This window comes from Engystomops pustulosus, chromosome 11 (assembly GCF_040894005.1).
Source record: "Engystomops pustulosus chromosome 11, aEngPut4.maternal, whole genome shotgun sequence".
Classification (NCBI taxonomy): Eukaryota; Metazoa; Chordata; class Amphibia; order Anura; family Leptodactylidae; genus Engystomops; species Engystomops pustulosus.
Genome location: NC_092421.1, coordinates 14609395 through 14633114, shown reverse-complemented (window position 1 = coordinate 14633114; position 23720 = coordinate 14609395). Strand labels below are relative to the sequence as shown.

At 40.5% G+C, this 23720-nt stretch overlaps 1 protein-coding gene and 1 long non-coding RNA gene across 46 annotated transcripts in view; one reads left to right on the top strand and one right to left on the bottom strand.

The window, feature by feature from the left end:
• ANK3 (ankyrin 3) overlaps nucleotides 1-23720 on the bottom strand; it is a 411799-nt gene that overhangs the window by 30016 nt on the left and 358063 nt on the right. For 22 of the 43 annotated variants that reach the window (XM_072129790.1, XM_072129792.1, XM_072129800.1 and 19 more), the window contains 12 exons: nucleotides 22600-22632; nucleotides 18691-18915; nucleotides 14422-14520; nucleotides 10754-10908; nucleotides 9279-9490; nucleotides 8661-8868; nucleotides 8102-8198; nucleotides 7603-7831; nucleotides 5894-6019; nucleotides 4961-5083; nucleotides 2697-2723; nucleotides 796-877 (listed from right to left, as the gene is read on the bottom strand). In XM_072129790.1, the coding sequence (XP_071985891.1) occupies nucleotides 796-877; nucleotides 2697-2723; nucleotides 4961-5083; nucleotides 5894-6019; nucleotides 7603-7831; nucleotides 8102-8198; nucleotides 8661-8868; nucleotides 9279-9490; nucleotides 10754-10908; nucleotides 14422-14520; nucleotides 18691-18915; nucleotides 22600-22632 (1616 nt within the window). The remainder of the gene's footprint in view (nucleotides 1-795; nucleotides 878-2696; nucleotides 2724-4960; nucleotides 5084-5893; nucleotides 6020-7602; nucleotides 7832-8101; nucleotides 8199-8660; nucleotides 8869-9278; nucleotides 9491-10753; nucleotides 10909-14421; nucleotides 14521-18690; nucleotides 18916-22599; nucleotides 22633-23720) is intronic. The other 21 variants (XM_072129801.1, XM_072129811.1, XM_072129805.1 and 18 more) reach the window with 8 other exon arrangements.
• Nucleotides 1-23720, top strand: part of LOC140105759 (uncharacterized) — a 244894-nt gene that overhangs the window by 78316 nt on the left and 142858 nt on the right. The window lies entirely within an intron of this gene.

Below are 23720 nucleotides of genomic sequence, written 5' to 3'. Positions count from 1 at the left end.
CTACAAGAACTGAAATTAACATTTCCGGAGAGTCAGCAGGTCAAGTCTTGAAGAGATTAGCCACATATGGCAACCTTTAACAGGCTAAGTATAAGACCCACGTAGGGTCGCTCATGTTATACTTGGCCAGTTAAAGTTTGCTGCAAATTATGAGACCCCCCCCTGGGCAGCAGAACTTTGAATTTAAGTTGATGTTTCATGTCTGCTGGCCTCCGGAGGATGGAGTGGGCCATGTAGGCATTGGTGTATGCACATAACCGCTTCCATGTCAGTAGTTAGAGAGGCATGTGGCAGAATCCATTACTGCACAGCCCACACTTTCTGCTGGAAGCCAGCAGGACATGGGACATAACAGGAAGTCTGGAATCCTGCTGCTCAGGGGTAACAGTGGCAAACAGCAAACTTTAACAGGGTAAAAGGTCAGTTGAAGTCTGCTAAAGGTGGTCAACCCTTTTATGCAACTTCTGCTTTGTGCCTAAAAATAAGTTGGAGGAGCACCCTGCTGCTTTAGACATTGACAGTCAAATGTAACAGGTGCTGTAAGACATTGCAGTGCTTTCTTCTGCAGTTATCTGGTTATATTAAAGAAGCTAACCTACGGTATATTTGGTCTTACAGTACAATAGGCTAGAGTCCCCTAATGGCATAAGGGTAACCTCATTAGAGATGCTCTTTTTATCATATATAAGGTATGTGTAACTATACCCCTATTTTGGGATCCACTTAAATAAAACTTCTATGAAGAAGACTCTTCTTTTAAAGGGATTAGTATTGTTAGAATGTTAATAAACTCACTCATTCCGGGTTCAGTCAGATAGCTGTATCGCTTACGCAAGGCTAAAGACACAAAGTTCTGACGTCGATCCACCTTCTCCATCTGTGAAAAATGAGCAGAAGAAAATAATTCGGCCGTAACTTCCAGCAATGATCATGTGCATTTAGCAGTAGAGAACCACCTAAAATCGAATGCATAAATCACACTGAAATAAACAACAACTTTGGTTTCTACCACATTACTAAATAAATTGTCGTACAATAATACATTTTTCAAATTTTACAGATTAAAAAATGTCAACTGTAGAAAAGAAAATGGATGGTATTTGGTCAGAATCTTATTTTCTTTACTCATACTCTTAATTTTTACTGTTAAGCACAAACAGTCAACAGGGTAAAACATAGCATATAACAAACAAAACTACCGAATGTTGCGTTACGTGGGATATTGTTGCCGATTTGGACTTGATTTGTGCATTAACTTTTTAAAAGTTTTTATTTTTTTTGTATTTGCTTAACTATTCTATTGCATCATATGACTTCACATTGAATTTTTATTTGTTTACATAAATATAGATTAATTTTGTTTTTATTTTTGGAGAAAGATAAAATTCTTTAGGGTGCATTAGTGTTGTGGATCAGATTTTTGTATTGTGGGCAACTGTAATGGGCAACTTTAGCTTGTAGCATTAACAAAGAGGAGAATAAAGAAACACAAACTAAAAACAGAGGTGCGGGGAGATGTTAAAGGGAACCTGTCAACAAGAGACCCATTTTTAGGACTCCCCCAGTCCTCACGGAGCATAGTACATATACTGCTAAAGTGTTTTTGTATACCATGTGCTGTGTGACTAGGCACTTGTCCCCTGGGAGTGGCTATAGAGCAGCAGTTCCCCCCCCCCCACCCTTGGGAAGCCGCTCCTCCATGTGTCCTTTTCAAATAAATGAAAACACCCATCACTTGGCTTAGCAACACCCCCTTGCTCCTCTATAGCCAATCCTGAGTGATGGGAGTTATTCATTTATTTGAAAAGGACACTTGGAGGAGCAGTTTCCCAAGGGTGTAGGGGGGGGGGGGACTGCTCCTCGATAGTTACTCCCATGGGACAACTGCCTAGTCACACAGCACATGGTATTGTTTTATGTTCTGTCCTAAGCCACTTCAAAAGAAACAAGAAAGTGAAGCTCTTGCAAAATTTACTTTAATTCTATTGGAGTGTAGCTCTGCATGGTGGTATCATAACAGCAAAAGCTGTGCCACTTGACTTTTTGGTTGGCACATAAATCACAATGCATTCTCTTGACATGCAACTGAAAGTGCAGCCACATTGGTTGTAGCTTTGACCTACAAAAGCTAAAGCATACAAAAAAATAATACGCTCCAACACTTATAAAGTGGCATCAAAAGCCCCAACCATTGTGGCCCACTCCCTGTTTGTAGGAATGATGAATGCAACTGAAAAGAGAATGGCAGATATTGGTATAGAAACAGACATATGTATGTATAATTGAAAAGTTTTGTATGGTAATGCTGTGGACTTATTAAAGGTAGGATATAACATGCTGGATGATGTCTGGTGCACTTTACTCGCACTCTTGCCTTACTAAAGCCTTGTGTGCACCATTTGCAGCTGGATTATGGTACCCTATGGCACCTGATCAGCTGCTAGTCTTTATATGGTGAGAGGAGGGGTGAGGAGCACTCGCCCCTCCTCTCTCCAGCACTCGGCTGGATGGTCGCACGGGTCACGGCTCGGGGGAGCTTCCATTTGTTTGCATGAGGCCTAATACAGTATATACACGCCATTCTAGTTAAGAATTCTAGTTCTACGTCTGTAACCCTGAGGATTGACATAACTGATGTGGGGAGATGCCTTAACTACAGATGATTATTATTGAGAAAGGTGCATGAGTTATATTACCTCATCATCTGGGTCTGACTCTGTTTCCTTTTTGGTCCAAGATGCATTGCAGAGATAAAGTAAATGATAGTGGGCAGCAGGGAAAAGAATATTAGGATGTGATAAGGGACAGGTAAGCAGCAGCGCAAGCACAAACACAGCAAACACTGACACAGAAGATAAGTAGACAAGAAAATTAAAGGTAAAAAAACATACATGTTATCTGAAGATTACAAACACTGAGAACTAAGCAATCTACCCTTACACAGAATTACATTTATGACGGCACAGAGGGAACAACATATACTTATAACATGTTAGCAGGATGTGAGAAACCCAGCCAGTGTACAACCGTGTACAAATAGGATTTGTGATCTACTGCTACTACCTTGATTTAAGAGATATGGGAAGGTGGCAAAAATTAAGTAGACATCCTATTTAATCTATTTAATACTAATGTTTAGGGATGAGCAGACCCATTTAAACTATGGGCCGGCCGTGCTCCAAACTTAAAAATACCTTTTTGGGCCCTGTTCAGGAACACATAAAAGTAACACCCAGAATTGGGTATAAACTGTCAATATACATCTAAATCAATTTGGTTTTGGGGAGGCTTGGCGTTCCCCATGACATCATTGGGGAGCCCTGATCCCATCCAAAATGGTGGTGTGCAGCATCGACAGCATGTAATGCCAGCAACGATCGCGAGTGTTACCGGAAGGGGGGTTTGAGCTGTTCAGGTTCACTCATCCCTACTGATGACTTTTTCTCAGAGATTGATTAGATTCTGACACTTGAGCCAAACCAAACTACTGTGCAAGGCAACTTCAAAATCAGGGATTACTCAGTGGAGGGAGTGGAACTACACAAGTCCATCCATTGAGTATTTACAGAAGCTGCCTGAAACACCTGATCATTGCTAGCCTCCACTACAGATAAATGAAGTGTTAAGACTTATCTACAACTCCTATCTGCATAGAGTATGGCTAGACAACTGTTCATAGACCTCAATAAGACAGTTTCTGTCTATTGCCATTTATAGCCATGATACTGATGCATCAGCCTAACTTAGATGGCAGTTAGGAAGTGGACCTTAATGTGGGTAAAGTGTCCATAACCATGACCGTGGTTATCCAATAGTAACAAACGTTACCAGAATAAGTAAAATACCCTAAAAAAAAATCACCCCTTACTGTGTTTACCCCGGTTAAGGTTTTCTGTAGTATGCAGGGGCCATGGGTCACGTGACCTGCAGGCAGCAGAACCTGGAACTTCCTGTGATGTCTTCCTGGCACTTGACGGGGCATCACAGGAAGTCCTGAGTCCTGCTGCTGGTGGCTCCTGTGGTAAACAGACAAACATTAGCAGGGTAAAAATAATATGGGTCACCCAATGAGGTTCTTGTACTTATCCTGGTAAAATTATTTACTAATATCCAACCCCTTTAAAAGCACATTAGACTAGGGCATATAGAGTGGGTTCGTTAGTAGGGCGTAAGCACGCATCAGGCCAGGAGCTTCTGCTGCCAATATCATAAAACTAAGCTCAAGGCAATAAGCAACTTAAAAAGACAAATGTTCATGACCTGTTGCACATGGCATATTTATTTTTAAAAAACTTTTGTCTAGCACTTGCCAAAGTTTACAGTATTTGCATGTGTTGTACTCAATATATTTTATCTACCCAAAACTATTTAAAACTGGTAATGTTGTCATTGATAATCCAAATATAATTTAGCTGCTTTTCCTCCTGTATATTTTACCCACTGGGGTCTTGCAAAGTGATGATATTTTTCAAAATAAATGCTGGAGACAGAAGCTACTCAGTCATGGAGTCCTGTAGGTAAGATTTATATTGCTTCAGGAGTCCCATGTGATGGGGATCAGTAGTAAGTCTGGAACTATAGCCGAGTATGGCAAGTTGTAGAGGCACAAAAATCGGCTCAAAAATGTAACCAAAAACAAAGTGGTAGTAATGATTATGGTCAATGTTACTAAATGTTCTAAATATAATCAATGGAAGGAATCAAAATTCCAGATATTGGAATCTGAAAGCCACTCAAGGATGCTAAAACATTGCCAATAATGTGCAGTAACTAAGGCAAAGGTAAATCTAATCTGAATGAACAGACTGTAGAGCCTGGGAGGTTTCCTCATGGGAACACCAATATGAGTAGAGTTCTTCTTTACAACTGGCCCGGAGGGAGATATAATATTCTTTGGTCATGCAAATTGCTATGAATAAAGCCATGTAGGACAACCAGCTTCCAGACGTCATCTCATTACCTTTTTCTGAGTTGGCAGAGTAATGTTGAGGTTGCAGACGGCAGTCTGTGGCAGGCCTTTTGTTGTCTTTGGCTCCTTCAAAAATGACAGTCGACCACAAGGCTCCTGACTTGGGTCTCGCACCTAAATTGCATTTTATATATTAGTTTTAATTATAATAATACAAAGATTTTTAGTTGAATATTAAGAAGTTACAACTTTGCATTGGTTTGGAAATACAGGCTGTAATAAGAACAATGCTTCCAATGGTTTGGCATATTCAGTGTATGTAAAAGACATAAAGACATGTGACTTATGTGTCCATTCTAACAGTTTTTGTGTCTAGAAGAGGTCAGTAATTTGTGAGCCGGTGAAAATATGACTGTTGAAAAGTCTGCCATTTTGTTGTAGTCTACACTCGCAGTGTATGCATACATATATATATATATATATAAATAATCTGAGTCATATAATGTTCAAAGATCTCCAGGCTAAAAGACTTCAATGTGCTTGTTCTTGGGACATTGAAGCATTGTCCTAAGGGTAAGGGGGAACACATCGGGGGAATCGGGGGTGCATACAGTTAACACTCAGGCCTTAGTGTCTTAGACCCGTTTACATATTTTTCATCGAGGTCTTACGATTTCTTTTGGAATCATTTTGGACATCAATAGAATTTTACCTCTAATGTTTATTTGAATGATATTCACATTAGATAATGGGGAATATATAGACAGTGGGAAGTGGAACAGTCGAAAATCTGTTCAAGATAGCAATGAAGTTCCTATTTCTATATGGTTACCCCCATGTGTCTGGTTACACTATTTGGGGTGTGAGATGGTCTCAGAAGTTAATACTTGAAAACTGTCTTCATCATTTGTGCATATTTCATACTTTTCTGAACTTTTCTGAACTTAACACAACCAACATATAGTAAATGATTATCACTTTTACCTTCACAGAAAATGGCAGTCTGTTCTCTTTGAAGGCATAGAAATTAAATACAAGCTGCTGCCCTCCTTTTGTTAGCGGTGCTAGGTTCCCATAGCAGTCCACATGGATGGGTTTCCCCTCTAGGACCTGTTTGTATTGTCAAAGCAAAATTGTTAACCTGATGATCGACTGAATGAAAAGTCATAGACCTGATCCTGCATTAAAAGGGTTGTAATGCTAAAAGGACCCTGCACCTTTTCTGACACACTTTTCAATAAGTATTTGTGTTCCCTGGAAATAAAAAATATATGCATATACATTCTATGCAACGGTGTACAAATCCGTGATCTACGGGGCCGAGCTTAGTGGTGGGATGTACCGTATGTACTCGTGTATAAGCCGAGTTTTTCAGCACAAAAAATGTGCTGAAAAACGTCACCTCGCTTATACACGAGTCTATTTCAAAAAAAATTACCCACTTAAAAAAAATAAACTTAAATACTCACCCTCCGATGTCAGCGCGGCTTACCGATGTCCCCAATGTCAGCGCGTCCCGTCTTCTTTCTTCTCCGCGGCTCTTCTTCTTTCTTCCGGCATGGACGCGGCCATGTTTTCTTAGTGGCCGCGCATACTATGACGTCAGCAGCGGCCGCGTCATAGTATGCGCATGCTAGAAGAAAACATGGCCGCGCCCATGCCGGAAGAGAGAAGAGGAGCCGCGAAGAAGAAAGAAGACGGGACGCGCTGACCTCGGGGACATCGGTAAGCCGCGCCGACATCGGGAGCCGCGCTGACATCGGAGGGTGAGTATTTAAGTTTATTTTTTTAAGGGCCGTGGGGGCAGGCTGCTGTATACTACTAGGGGCTGCTGTATACTACTAGGGGCTTGCTGTATACTACTAGGGGCTGCTATATACTACTAGGGGCTGCTGTATACTACTAGGGGCTTGCTGTATACTACTAGGGGCTTGCTATATACTACTAGGGGCTGCTGTATACTACCAGGGGCTTGCTTTATACTACCAGGGGCTTGCTTTATACTACTAGGGGCTTGCTGTATACTACTAGGGGCTTGCTGTATACTACTAGGTGCTTGCTGTATACTACTAGGGGCTTGCTTTATACTACTAGGGGCTGCTGAATACTACTAGGGGCTGCTGAATACTACTAGGGGCTTGCTCTATACTACTAGGGGCTTGCTGTATTCCCACCCTCGGGTTATACTCGAGTCAGTAGTTTTTCCCAGTTTTTGGTGGTAAAATTAGGGGTCTTGGCTTATACTCGGATCGGTTTATACTCGAGTATATACGGTAAGTTAAACTGGTCCAACTCTTAAAATACACAGCCTTGGTGTAGCGGAATCTGGCCATTCTCCCCTCCTCTTCTTGGTCTTGCTCCTTCCCACTCAAGTGCTAGTAGAGGGGAAGAGATGAGACAAGGAGAGGAGGAGGAGGAGAGAGGCGTTGGGCAGCAAGATGCAGACCTAGGACATCCCAAGAAAAGTTCCGTCAACGCCAAATTTGTCCCTGACAATAGTTATTTTCCCATATAAATTAGGGGACCAATGTTTTCATGGACTGAGAAACAAAACTCATTCCCTTGTATTAGCTTCACAAAACTCTTTAGAGACTAGTGCTAAGCAATTACACCCAAAACGGGGAAAGAAAGTTTAGTATGCTATATATAATCTAACCCCAAATACATTATCAACTGGAGACTGAGAAACTTACTTCTATGTCTTTGCTCCTAGCGACCTCTTCAAAGTTCTCCTGCTGTTCCAGTGTTTTGTCCACCTTGTCATCTGTCATGCAGAAGCAACGTAGTCGAGCTTCAACTGGGTCATTCATTTTGGCAAAGACCACAAACTTGGCCATATAAGGTACACATATCAGTTCCCTGTATAGTTGTGTTGCCAGGCTAACGGTTTCAGGAACTTGATGACAATCACCAAGCCAAAACCTGCACAAAGAAAGAAAATGTGGGATAATAGCTTGACTTAATAAAAATGGAAGCATTTACAAAATGGCGGGTTATTGATGACCTATGTTTCATACAGTTCATTATTAAAAGATCGGTTGGGGTTTGGCACTCGGCAACTCCACAAATCAGCTGTTCCTATCTGCCTCTTGCAGAAAATTCTATTTGTGTAGTGGTCATGTTGGGTTACTGCATCTTATATCCCATACCAGCCAATAACTCTTCAGTTATCTCAAAAGACTTTTTATTTACCTGGCAGACACATTGGTTGTAAAAGATACACAGTCATTGACAAATGTCAAAGGTGTTGTTCCTGTAATGTCCTCCCATTGAGCTGGAGACGTCCCACCTAGGAAAAAAAACAATGTTACTACAAAATAACACATACAAATATTATATAACACATATAAAATAATACACTGGCAGCATAACCTTTGGGGATTTGATAAAGATGTGAAAAGCATACTTCCCCTTTTTCTCAATAGATGGTATTTGGATAATTATCTACATATTATCTCTGATGATTCAATGATTCACCACCTAAATTGTATTTAAACTACTCATAAAGTGTTGGTGGGGTAATTACTACATTTTATCATATCTTAGTTGTTTTATTTTGAGGAAACTGCTAAGTTATTCAATTTTAATCTATATGCTAGTAATTTTGGTGCACCCAGGGCATGTTTCTGTAGAGCCACTCGTTTTCTTGGGTGGTGCAAGTCCAAGAAAAAAAATAACCATAGATGATTAGCTCTATGAGTAGCTTTAATCTTGAATCACGGTAAATAGATGTGGGTTCATTCAGCCATACCTGTAATACTGCACAGCAGCCTGAGACTTGGGGTGGTGTCTCCTTTATAGCCGTTAGTGACGCCTTCACCTGATGGTGGGGGCACCGGGATTGTCATAGTAATTGGCTTGTGGAATTTCCTCCTCCTTGGTTCCACTGTAACAATGGGGCTAAACGTTGCTCGGTTTCCGATGACCTTTTTGACCAGCTCATCGGGTACCGGTTGTGCCTGTAATTCATTAATATTTTAAATAAGTCATTGTGTAGATCCAACTGTAAACAAAAAATATTGTTTCATTTTTCATCAACTAAAATATAATTTCTGCTTGATTTGGAAAGTAGGTGCACACGCGGACAACCAGAACAATTCAACCAGGACATGCAAAAACAACAGTTTTTTTTTCTGCTGTGTATTCAGATTCCAATATCAAATTGCAACACAAAAACCATAGAATAGCACAAAATATTCTCTATATGATTAACCCCTCAATGACTTTCACTTTGTGTTGCGTCATAATTGTAGCTAGCTCGATAATTTAACTGCTGTGCAGTAAATAACACTCTTCTGCTTAAATATGACATTACACTAAGGATTTTTTTTCATGCTAGGTATATTACAGATAACATTTTCTTACTTACCTGAAGGCCTACTCGAATTCTTTTGGTCAGAGCCCCCTCAGGGAAGGACGCCTGAACTCGTGGGACTGTTGTACTCTTCAGAACGCCACCTTCGGGTCCAATCTGGTTACTCTCTTGCTTTATCCGTGACACAACAGCAAAGTACTGTGGGAAATCCTTTGTAACAATCCTACATATTCTTTTCTTTTCCAGCTCTTCTGCGGTGTCCAGTTCTTAAAAAATAAAAAACAAAAAGTTTACATGATATTTTTGTAAATCCGTATTGCGTGTTGCAGTTGTCCTCAAGTTGTTACAATATTTTTACTTAACAGAAAAACTTGAATACATTTTTGTAATTGTAAGAATTGGCTGTGGGTTAGGAGGTTATAGAGTAGTAAATTCTGTCAAATACGTGCGCAAAAATTCCTAGTTTGACTAGAATATATTTGGCAAGTTTTTTTTTTCACAATGGCGATTAATGGTGTTGAGGTCTGTACAATTGGATTATTGACCTTACCTCTGGTAAATATGCAAAGTATGGAACCATATGTTATGAATAAAAAAGATGTATTTTTCTTTCTTGACATATTTATAATAATAATAATAATTCCTTTATATAGCGCACACAGATTACACAGCGCTGCAGAGAGATTTCCAAATCAGTCCCTGTCCCCAATGGGGCTCACAGTCTACCATACCTAGTTTTGGAATGGAAAGGCCAGCCTTTTAGAGGGAAACCTCATACTACGGATAGTACTAGCCGAGCTATTGGGTGTATAACCATAGAATTAGAGTAATAAATCTGATAGAAATTAACTCCTATCCACTGTGTATATGGCAACTTGTAGATTTGGTTATTTCTCAGGTCGGTAGCCCTACTGATCACAAAAACTAGTGTCTGCTGTTCCCTTGTGTGAATGGAGAAGCAGGTTGAGCAAATCCTCTACCACTCCATTCCCTTCTGTGAGGCTGTTGAAGGCATCTGAGCTCTGTCCTTTACCCCGTGACATACAGGAACCACTAATTTATAAATTGTTTTACGACTTTATTTAGGTTGTTTTGTTGTTGAAATATATTTTGCTATAATAAGTTACTATATACAATAAAACTTTATTCTCTTGGTGGACCATAGGCAGACTAATACGCCAGAGCCTCCCTTCTATTTTCTACCTTAAGGTATGCTCTCACAGGCCACATTCTTCAGATTAAATCTGACAAGTATTTTAGCTGTGGACCCAGAGGCGGATAGCCAAGTCTGAGCCTCAGATTTCTGCTGCGGGTCTGCATGTTACTTCCACCATGGTCGGGAGCTACAACCAGGCAATGTTATAAGTGAAATGGGCATCACAGGCCTGTGAAGCACAAGTTATGTTCACTGTTGCCCAGCAGTAAGTCTCTGCTGATCTAAAAATCTTTTACCTATCCTACAGCTTGGGTCTCAATTTTATAAATCTGGACACCCTTTTAATGTTTGCAGATAAGGCAGATTAAGTTACCTTCATCCATTCCGTTTAGCAGTTCATTCAGTTCTTCCAGTTTGCAGTCATATTGGTGCTCCTTCCAAGACTCTCCGTTTTCACTTCTCAATACAATAAGTTCTCTTTCCTTACTTCTCATTGATCCGAAATGGGGGATTTCTACTATGACAGGTCTGCATAGAAACAAAATGGTTGCTTTAAAAACAAAGACGACAACAACCAAGACACCAAACCCTCCAAAGCAAAGTGACATGAGAAAATAAAACCAAAAAGAAAAAGAAATTTAAACCAAAAAGCTGCAGAATCCATCGGAGAATAAATAGTTGACCCTAAGCATTACTATAGCACTATAGCATTATATAGCATAACCCAGGTGCTGTTCAAGGTTCTTTGTATTGGAATTTTTAAAATGCTTAACCCTGTGTTACTTAGGTTTGTGGAGTGGTTGCAGATATTATTATCGAGGTCTGATTTTGCAGCTTTTATGGTTTATTTATAGACAGTATCCATATTCTCCTACAGAGGTTGTACATATGTCACCCAAGCTGTGAGTCTTATGTTGCAAAAGAAGTACAGAGCGAATTTTGAGAAAAGAGAATATATCCTAATATGGACCATATCTGTCTTTTCATTTCCTATTTAGAGCTAAGGAATTAGGCTGTTTACAGTGAATCTTCCATGGAATCCTGTAGACGTACAAACATAGGAGACTGGACATAATTCAGCCAAAGAAATGCACACAGGGCAATGTCAAGGGCAATACAATCTTTGCAGGTTAATAGGTCAGATACTGTCTGCTTTTCGTCAAGAGACCACATAATCATTGTGCATGGTGTAGAAAGAGACTGTTCGGAGAGAAGGTATTTCACAGTCGTTTCAACAGCCTTTTTTTGTTTTTTTTTTAATGTTTTAAATGATTTTTAAATAAAATTCCAAGTACGGTAATACTCTATAGCAATAATCAATAAACTCCTCTCGTGAGTACTAATCATGTAAACATCCATGACAAAAATCAGTCCTTAAGTTATCTTTTCCTGTTACTTCATTAATAACAGATTTTAGATGTGAGCTTGTTATTGAAACAAATGGTTTCCACAGCCCTGTGTATGTACCGACAACCTAAACCACACACTCAGATCTGGTCCCATGTGTCCAGCTCGGGCAGTCTTTTCTACAGACGTCACACAACAATGACTTGGGGTCCACGGGCCCGTTGTTCGCACCCTGTGATATGTAAATGGAAGCCTATGACTCTACAAGCTAGTGAAAGTGAGGTGTTAAAAGGACATCTGTCCTGTCATCTTAGGGACCAACGGTGTCCTGGAGGTCCCAATAACAATTACATTGTTAAATGATTTTGTTCAGCACTATTAATGTAGTCCTACTTGTTGTGGACGGATATTGTATAGTGGAATGTCATAACATACCATTAAGTAAAAAATAAATAAATAATAGATTATGGAAGATACAATAGTGTCTATATTAGTTGCCACTGTGGATTTCAAGTTTTAAAAACTTCTATTGGGCAAGTACATTGATCAGAGCAATAACATGACATGGCCTTGACAAAAAAAAATCTATATATTTTTTTTTAAAATGGTAGATGTCTTTAATTTGGAGACTAAATTTGGCCACTTAAAGAGGACCTTTCAGGCAGCAGCACTTACTAAAGTGAGCAGGTCCATAGTCCTCCCCCAGTTAGAGTAAATCTCTAGCTTTATCAAAACATACCGATAAGCTAGGAAACACTGCAGTACGTAGTGGTCCGATCATCGGAACTAGCTTACAGCGGTCCGATGTATTTATGAAGGGGTGGCCCGAGGTGCTCTTCTGATTCTCCCCCAGACCTCCACTCCCACACCTCATCTTGGTAGTGACTTCCAGGCTCAATGCTGTAGTCCCTGCCTCCTCGGACTGCCCCCTCTTGAACAAGCTGGGCCGCTCTAATCTAGGTCCGACGATCGGACCGCTTACTTAGTGGATTTTTCCTAGCTTATTGTTATGTTCCGATAAAGCCTGACCGCTCCTCTTTTAAGGATTTTGTCACATGGGCTGACCAGTGAGGCAATTATAGATTAAGAACATTCTTTTGCGTCCAATGGTGAATACATCTGCAGCCTCAGCCCCATTTATTTTTGGCTGATTGTAAGGGCCTTTATGCTGGCCAAGGGTACTATATTTCCTAACGATCTGGGGGGAATTTTGAGATCTGGGTATAAAGTTCTCTAATTAAAGCAGCTTACACCACTTTTTTTTTTTAATAGAGGGAACCCAATGAGCCCCTGAAAATCACCAGGTCTTTCCCACACCTTCTACTGTACATGACCACTGTGAACATTAACATAAAATAGACAGGTGCTGGAATGTATCCAATGTCCTTCACAGAGTAATGATTAACTATTGATTTTTCTGTATGATATATTTTAATTGGTTTTGCACTGTACATGTGTAGTATATTTAGTTATGCAGAGTTTACTTTAACAGAGTTACTGTTTAGTCTTGCACTTATTACTAAACACGTGAACTGCCAATAGCAGCCCATCAAGCAACATGTCTGGGTTATGCAGAGCTTCCGAATAGAGGATGCCAAGTTCAGGACCTCTCATCTCTAGTGATGATATCTACTTCAGAAGCTGCGTTGCATCAAAGTCAGTACTATAAAAACCTGTGATGGGTGATAGGGGGTTATTAGGTGCCAAACAATAGATTATGGAATAGTTTGAATTTTCAGCTCAGAGTGAAGCCAGAAGGGAACCATACCTTACCCTTCATTCTCATTGTATCTGTCATTAGAAGACAGATGGTACCATCCCAAACACATAAGATCCATAAGGTCCAGTGCTGCTAAAACTGTCCCGAATGGCTCACATTGATCTCTGTGTGGCAGTGGCACAATGTGGAATATCGGCTACCTGTGTGCATTTACCATGGAGTCATAAAGGGAGACTTTGGAAACACTTTGAATAGACCTTCTTCAGGCTGCCTGTAACGGGATAATTATTCCAATATCTGTGCACACAGAACTGGCCTGTGTTTCTGCAAATATCAGGCCACGTTCAGACAAGAGAAGAACATTCCTTATTGTGCACATGACTGGAATTCTCCTGATTAGCAGCCTGGTGCTCCCACTGCCAGCTGGGGAGGAGAGACTCGTTCAATGCTTTTATTCAGCTGGCAACCTCTGCTTTGTGTAACTGAACCCACAGGAGAGTCCAGGTCTCACTAACTAACTAACTAAGCCATCTAAACAGTGTACCAAAAACTTACCGTTCCTGAGAACCAGCAAAGTATATACTCTGTATAATTATGTACAATTTTCCATGAACTGCAAATACCTTCTCTTGAACAAAATAAAATGAAGATACTGTCTCTCTACAATGTGCTGGATGCGGCATTAACATAGAAAACAAACAACGAATATAGCGCTCATGAAAAAAAAAAAAAAGAAAAGAAAGCAACTTAAAAGGAATCGTAGTTGCGCCGTGAGTTCCACATGCCTAAAAGCACAATAAAGTCAGCAACGATAGACAAGCCACTCTCCTTCCAACAACATGACTGCACTTCAAAGTTGTGACGAGTGAAAAAGAAACAAAATGTGGATGGCAAATAAAAAGATAACACGTACAAAGAAAACCCTTCAGACCATTGATAGCCTTAGTTTTTGGTTTAATAATGCAGCATCCTACCCAATAAATTTTGTCCCTTGAGGCCCAAGCTGCAGGATTCGGCTAATCAAGCTCTCTCCCTCGTTTAGAGGGGGGGAATTGGTAGGAAGATGCAGTTTACTGAATAACATCCATGCAGCAGGAAGAGAAATAAGAAGGGGAAATTAGGAATGGATGGCTACTCCAGACAATGACTGCTGGGTCCATACCAGATGTCCGCTGCCTGCTTTCTACCCGTCAGCAACATTTTTGGTTATTAAATGACTCACAGTAAGGCTACATTCACACACATGTATGGGGGACGTATATATAGGGCCAACTTATGTACGGCCGATATACGTCCCCCATACACTCCTATGGGCTCACGGCCCTGTACGGGAGCGGTACGGTGCAGCACACTTGCGGCACCGTACCGCTCCGTAGCCCGGGAAAAGATAGGACATGTCCTATCTTTTCCCGTGATACGGCGCCGTGCACTGTATCTTCCTATGGAGAGGGGCGGGGGTGAGCAGCGCTCATCCCCTGCTCCTCTCCGCAGCGCCGATGTATGCCCGCCGTACTACGGTATGGCAGGCATACATCGTGTGAATGTAGCCTAACTGATTTCAACGATTGTGTATTTCATGTATCTGTGGCGAAAAAGAACTTTCAATGTGTCTGATGTCAGAAGAAATATAGTATATGTGAAAAGTCAAGCTCAGCATGACCGGCTCAGCTCCAGAACAGCCTCCGATCAATCTTGATGTCCAAATTTGTCTCTAGGAGGTACAGCTTAATTTCTTAGGTTTATATGCACATGGATATCAGTCATGTGTCTCTTATCTTTTTGAATGGAAGTTAAATGGTCATACTAAATGTAAAATTTCTTAAAGGGAACCTGTCGGCAGACATTTACCAAATAAACCATTACCATTATGTTGTCAAGCAGCTTAATACCTACTAGAAAATGTTTCTTTTATGGTGCAGTGAAGTGGTATCATCCAGAAAATCAACTTGGAAGTGAGATGTACACTTCTTGGGAAGAAGAGTTTAGCACTGTGTCAAGTCAAGCTTCCCGCCTAGAAAACCAACACTGTTGTGACTAACACCACTGTAGTGGGTGCATTCTGAGGCAAGAAGAGCTTGACTTCAGTGCTAAACTCTCCACTTCTTTGACTTTCTACAACCAGTTCTATCTCACTTCAAAGATGATTTTCTTTAGGAGTAACCACACTGGGCCATGAAACAAACATGATCTGGAAGGTATATAGTTGCTCGACACCACAGTGGTAGTGTTTCCTGCTGACAGGTTCTCTTTAATGGACCGACAGGTTCTCTTTAATCGATGGATGCCCAGGGCCATTATTTTAACGGAGCATTTGAGTGATCTGTGATAAAGTAGAGCATGCCTTAGAATTGTATTTTTTTATGGATCATTCATAGTTTATGAAAATCAGGGGAAAATGGTTATACTGATGCAAATGGGTGGTGAAGAATCTAAGACATCAGTTTTTCACAGCCACGATTTGTCTCATTTGTGCACAATCAGTCCTGAAGGGGTTATTCCAAGTATCTAAGTTATCCTATCAGTTGATCGGTGAGGGTCTGGCTGCTAGGACCCCGACCAATCACGAGAATGGGACCTCCAGAATACAAGGATCCCATTCTCACTGATGGGTGGAGTGACAGGACGAGCATGCTTCCTGTCTCTTATTTCACTGTCTATGGGAGTAGTCGGAAATGGTAAGAAAGGAATCATCATATTCTGGAGAAGTGGGGGGCCTGTGCCTGTGGGGGTCTCAACAATCAGATTGGTAATCACTATCCTTTAGGCGATTACTTAGATGCTTGGGGCACAACTTTAAGCTCCCCATCACATGAAGAATTGAAGATCAAAACTTGTGAAATGTCTCAGAGGAGGTGATAATTGATGTCAGCGGGACCTAGTTAGGCAGCAGAGGTGGATACCTTTTATACAGCCAAGGAGCTCAATCGAGGCGTGTACGATTTGACTTCTTACACAAGCTGTCAGTCACCCTGACTTCAGGTAGCTAATTTACTAATTCATTAAAAGTTTCCACTGAGCAATAAAATACACCATTGTAGATGTCAACCATTGACTTTGTGGGTACCATGAATATTTCTATCATCAAAACCATGCTGACGGGTTTCTTTTAAATAAAATGCAATTCTGTATGCCACCTACAGGGGGCATTCATGGACAGAGTGGTCAAAAGCATAATGTATATGCTTTGTCAGCCAATCACTAGAGGTTATAAGCATTTGCATTACAGACAAATAGTAACCACATCAAAATGTGATATCATTGCTGTAATGCAGCACTTTGGAACCATAGTAGCAATCTGGGATTTTTAAGGCTTAATCCATACCATAAGGTTTGCTGCTTGTCAGCAAGCTGGGTGATAGAGCAATGTCACAGATATGATCGCTTGCAAAATACAATATGAATATGACACTAACGTTATAATTTCACATTGGCTTTACTGCCAACTAATGAACTATCTGAATTATTCAGCATTCATCTGAATCAGCAAGAAGTTTCTGTATTGTGTTAAATGAGAAGTTGTAATACTGAAAGGTGCATCACTGGAGGGTCATGTACTTAATAAGGGGGAGGGATTCATGCGACATAATCTGTATAATCAGGAACCACTTAAAACGGAGACTATTGTAAATAATATAACTATATTCAAATTAAAAGTAAATGAAAAAATACTGCAGTTTTACCACTAGATGTCAGTAAACATAAAAAGAGGTCTCGTTTTACGGCCTGCAGCAAATTTTCCAGTTGTCAAAGAGTTAGTCAGTATAACATTTCTATATAGCAAGAATAAGGAGTGCTATAAGAGTGTTTGGCAGTGCTGCACAAAGCATGCCAAATCAGTCTGTAACAAAGTATACTACAAATTCAAAAGATTAGGTATCTAATCTCTGGGCTGGGAGAGGGATGTGACGTCACGCACCAGAATTCATGATTCTCCTGTGACGTCACCTTGCTCTCCCATGCTCCGAGCCGAACATCTTGTCCCCGTGTTCTGTGCTGCTAATTATAAGACAGCAGCAGGATCAGGGTGATAAGAAGCAAAGGTGAGTATTTGCAGCCTTTTTTTTTTTTTTTTGCTTTGTTTTTAGTGGTCGATTTCCTTTAAGTTCAATGGAAATGGGACGATACTGGCGCATATTTTGGCTGCTGCGCTCTGTTATCAAGATGACCGATGCTTGTGGGGTATAGATGTATATTAATTGCCCCTATTTCTCTGTATAATAAAGATCCACAATATGGCAGCCATAAAAATATAATTTCTAACTTGTGCCCAATTTCACTGCATAACCTATTCACGCTACTGGCTGTTGGTGACGAAAGGGGCAGCATTACCAAAATCGGTCATTTGTCAGAATAGTTGATGCAAGAGAGCGTAGTCCCGTCAAAATAATCTTTCTAACTATCTGTTGTATTGGTTTCTAAAGGGCTGCGGAATATGATAGAACTATATTGAGATTGGTTACTATTATAACTGAAAACATAATCTATATATAGGACAGATAAAGTACAAAAAGATAAAGTTAGGATTTTTGGAAACCAGAAGGTTACAGCAGGCCTTGAATGGACCAGAATCGGACTGCAGCTGTGGATAGATTGTACGCAGCATCACAGCGCGGATTTTCCTAAACCAATTATTTTTATTTATTTTTTTATAATGGCCTTAGGTGATGTCTTTACATGCCTCTGGTCCAGTGTGGCACCATCCATCCATGCCAGTTGATATACAGAGTTACAGCGATCTTGTTGCGTTGATTATGTGCACCCACTAAATGTGGTTGCAGCCTCTATTAGGCTTTTGACCTAACGTGACATCAGTGCAGACCTTCTAGATACCAAGAGGCCAGAGGTGATGGGAGTTGCCATTAGTTTTTTTTTTTTTTTCTCTTCACCACCTGAGGCTACTAGTCAAAAGGACCACGCCTTTAAGCTCATTCATTTTAATGGAAGTGTGTGGAGCTGTTTCTGGAAGATGGTGGCCGTGTTTATATAATCCTTTTTTTTTTTTTTTTTTTTTTTTTTTGAATTGACAAAGTTTACACAGAAATTTGATATCCATTTAGCAGATGCTTCTGGTTAGAAAGAGATAAGTACCTATATATCAAATTTTGTATGTCTATTTATAAAATAATAATTTTTTTTTTTTTCTATAGCGCACACAGATTAATGGAAATGTACTATGTATTAATATAAGGACTTTGTATATTTGTTGGGGGGGGAAACAAATAATGTATTTTGAAGTAACTTACCCCAAAAACTGAGCCCCTGACGGGCCCATCTCAACCAGACGACTTGCTAATCCTTCTCCTTCGACCATTGGTGGCGGTGTTGCTAGTTTGTGCCTCTTGACTAGTCGGCAGGTAATCCGTGTTGGGGCGGTGCACTTCCTTGGTGGGATAATGATTCTCATGCCATTATGTCGGCTTCCTCTCATTGAGCCACCACGGGCGTCCACCATAAAGCTTACCAGGAAACTGTTAGAAACAAAAACTCAAGTGTAAGAAAACCTATTTGTGGGGGCAAATGGTGGACTATGTATTCAGCTACACATGCGTTTTCTTTGATTAGTCCTAATAACGCTCCAGAAAAGATAAATTATGCAAGTACAGTACAATCATTTTGGGTAGGTTTCTCATGCAAATGCAATATGTTAAATCCAAAATGCAGTTGCAAATATTATTATTTTACACGTTTGTAGGTCGGTGTTACCACTTTCCTGATTTGTTACTGTCCGAATTGCTTGCCTGTATGTAAAATAAAGTTTTCACTACTTGGGGCGCAACGGCGCTTAATGCAGGCTGTTCATACACTAAACTTAAAAATAATATACCGTATTTTTCGGACTCTAAGGCGCACCGGATTATAAGGCGCACCTTCAATATATGCCTAAAACGTCTAGGTTCATATATAAAGCGCACCTGATTATAAGGATGAATGACCAGCAGGTGACAGACCTGTGCACAGCTCAAGGCAGCTGTTGTCTGTAAGTGCGGTTCATATATAAGGCGCACCTTTGATTTCTGAGAAAATGAAAGGATTTTTTGTGCGCCTTATAGTCCGAAAAATACGGTAATAAAAAGATGCAGTAAGTTCCCTTTAGTGCCCGAGACTTTTGCATATTCAATCGGGGTTCCGACCAATACAAAGGTGTATTATAAAATTAATTAGTACAAAATTTATACTTAAAGTGCGAACATTCACCAAAAACTATGGTCCTTAAATGGCATAAATCAGCAGAACAAGCAGATATAATAAACTTTGTCATATATGAATGGAAAGAGAAAAATGCCATTGTGTACATTCATCCGGATTCTCTCCTCCCTTCTTCCTAATATGTATCTTTTTTTTTTTTTACTCCCATTGAACTGCTAAATGCATTTTAGGAGAGAATATAGATCAGCTCTTTGGAGGATCAGGTTATAAGGTTACTATAAAAATGAATAGAGATAGGATGGAGGGTATTGAGGCAGCTGCAGAGGGATTCACATAAAGGCTGCTGCAGGCGCACATACGTTTTCTGAATACTGCGGATTAATATTCTCTAGTCTACAGCTCCTGTTTATGTGTCTGTGTGTAACAGGGATCTAATCTTCTCTGTGCACAGTGTATAGGAGACTATATAGCCGCTAGTCTCCAGTCACAAGCACTAGGAGAACAAAGAATTATGAATAGACCCGCAAGTGACAAATTAGTAGAAATCCCATGTATAGGACATATTTTGTCCAAATATTGAGATATTTCACAAGTGCACATGCAGCAGCACAAAAACAAGCAACCTGATATGACTTGTATGCTTTCGGCATGCATCTCCATCAGCCTTGAGATGTGTTAGCGGTGGAGGATGGAACATGGACTGTATGAGAATTGTGGGCTCTAATTGATTTTACGGTTTTCCCTTTCCTGACTGCAATGTCATAGGGACTCTCTATTGAGTAGTCATTCCTACAGTATGAGAAAAAGCTTAAGTAACTTTGGGAATCAAGTACATTGTGCTTATCAGATGCTTTGTAATAGTTGGCAGGTCTTCCAGACTGAACATACACTTGCGTTGCCCATCATTGACTATGACAGTGGTTTTTTCCTTCTCATACAATTAGACAAGGCACAGAGTTGGCTGCCTTGAACGCAAACAAGCAAGGTCTGTATGAGACACACAAAGCGCCTTTGATTTAAACCGGTTTATTTAGTGAGGGACAGAATGCCCTTACAGGTAAAGGGATATCCCAAGCATTGTGTAATGTAAATCCTGAATGGCTCAGACCTTCCAGTGACTGACTCCGTAAACCAACTCCGCTTCATTGTGAAAGCTAAATTCGGCACAAAAAGACCTCGCCATAGGCCGTATGTTCAGGTCTTAACCTCAAACCGTTAAAGTCAAGCTGTCCTATCTTTGCCTGCATGATGACGGTTTAACAACTGTTTTAAAAAATGTAACTTTTTTTATTACGGATAATAAAAGAAAAATGATGAAATCTGAGAATATTTTTTTTTTTTAGTTTGTCTGACAATCACCATATATCATCTATCTCTGGGTCCTATTCATGCCCCCTATTAAATACCGTATATACTCGTGCTGAAAAACCTCACCTCGGCTTATACAGAAGTCAATTAAAAAATAAAAAGCTTAATACTCACCCTCCGGTGTCCGGATCCTCGGCGCAGTTGCCGGCGGCTCCTCTTCTCTAGCCGGCAGAGTCATGCTCATGCAATCTGCCGGCGGGGCAACACTATGATGCTGCGGTGTCGCCGCTGATGATGTCATCAGCGGCGACACCGCCGCATCATAGTGTGCGCCCGCCGGCAGATTGCATGGGCGCAATCCTGCCGGCTAAAGAGGAAACCGCCGGGAACCTAAGAGGGCGAGTATTACGTTTTTTATTTTTTATGCACTTGGCAGGGGGATGGCTGTATTCTACATGGGGGCTGGCTGTATTCTACATGGGGGCTGGCTGTATTCTACATGGGGGCTGGCTGTATTCTACATGGGGGCTGGCTGTATTCTACATGGGGGCTGGCTGTATACTACAGGGGGCTGGCTAGCTGTATACTACACCCTCTGCTTATACTCGAGTCAATATGTTTTCCCAGTTGTTGGTGGTAAAAGGGGTCTCGGCTAATACTCGAGTATATACGGTAAATAAAAAATGGGCAAAGCTGCTCCATTCGCTCTTTATGGGACTGACCAAGAAAGCAAAACTTGGCTAGAAGCAGCAGCAATGTAAATGTTTGACCATAATGGGTAACAGCAATGGGATTATCAGATTATCCTGTGGATTCTTTACAGGGGCTGTCCATTAGTGACAACATCTCTCCAGGCAGCTTGCTAGGTTACATAGCTATCTTGATCCTTTGTATGACACAGAAGATAGTTCCCTGAATGGCTACGATGAAAGTTCTGTTTCAGACGACCGTGTTCAGTCCTTGAGTGAGGGACCTGCAGTGAATCACAGACCGATCACAGTTCCAGGGTCAGGACTCGGGAATCATCGAAATAGATGATGCAAAGTGTCCCTTCTTGTTCACTAAATAGCAGTACAAAACTTTTTACAGTTTGGCGGTGCTGTTCTGCAGGGAAGCATGGACTCCATCTATTGTATATCACTATGATACTCTGAGAACTGTCCCCAGTACTTTGGTTGGTCTTTGAAATCCGGCCACTGCAGCTACCCGATTCATGAACTGACCCCGATCATCTGAAACTGCCCTGATACTACTTTTCCTCTGCAGCAATGAATCAAGATGGAACAAGAACTAAACTATAGTAGAGTTGGATAAATACATAAACCAACTCCCTGGGGCCCTGGAAATCAGGAGGGCCCCAAATTGTTGTCATCAGAACCCCAATAAAGATTTAGCTCAATACAGAGTGTCCAAAACAGATTCTACATGAATAATATGCTTATATCAGAAAATGTTAGTGAAAATTGCCAAAAACGCATGACTTTTGGCAATGTTTAATTGTATACCACTGCATGCTAATACACGAGTGCTACATCCTATGCATTCTCAATAATAATCGCACACTAAAAAAAAATTCAAAGTGAAAAAAAAAATTGGGCATGTAGTGCATTAAATACACAGTATGTGGAATTTTAATCCAGCAATAAAAATCCGGTTAGTACTTTTAACATAAAGAGGCACAACCGCACACAAATCACCTTGCATCATACAGTGGGAGGGTGGAGTAATAGCTGCAAAATAATATAGAAAAGCATAAAAAGAAGGGGGGGAAAAAAATCATATAAATGGTTAACAGCCAGCAAGTAAATGATCAGCATAAAATCTGCATGGATAGCAAAGGAAAGCAATGTGTGAGTCAGCATGAGCAGGCTGTATTCTTCCTATACACCATGTACAGTAGCTAATAGCTGCAATGAAGCTTTTCCCTGCATAGCCAGCGCCTAGCCTGACGTCTGCCCATTGCCTTACTACTGAGAATATGCTGCACAGCACCATTTATTTTCCTACTCCTATAGTACATTGATTTATAATCACAACTAGCAGGAAATATCACAGCTTTACCTAAATAGAAGACAAATGTGCTGGAAAAGCATGTAAATGCAAAATTTGAAACAAATCCAAAAAATGACATTGTCTGATTTTTCAAGAATGTATTTGCAGATTATGGTGGAAAATTTGTATTTGGTCACCTACAAAGTATGATTTCTGGCTCTCACAGACCTGTAACTTCTTCTGTAAGAGGCTCCTCTGTCCTCTTCTCATTACCTGTAGTAATGGCTCCTGTTTGAACTTGTTATCAGTATAAAAGACACCTGTCTACAACAGTCTCTTTCCAAACTCTACTATAGTGAAGACCAAAGATAACATCACAAACAAATTTTGTAGACCAGCGCCAGGCTGGGAAGAATCTGAATCTGCAAAAGGCAGCAGCTCGGTGTGATGAACCAACTATGGGAACAATAATTAGAGAATGGAAGATATACAAAATAACACTGATAATCTTCCTCGATATGGGGCTCCTTGCAAGATCTTACCCTGTGGGGTCAAAATGATCACAAAAAAGGTGAGATCTATGATGTCAATTACAGGCGCCTCTCATCTTTTTAAGTGGGAGAACTTGCACAATTGGTGACTGACCAAATACTTTACCCCTCACTGTATATAAGGTTTATCTGATTAGGCTTAATATGTCGTTGTATGTATTATATTGGGTAACAGAGAAAATAAGTGTGACCCTCTTCTAGTGATACTTCAGGATAGCTTACAGTGAACTATTTTTTGGTCTGTAGACTGTGAGAGCCAGAGAGAAGCTGAAATC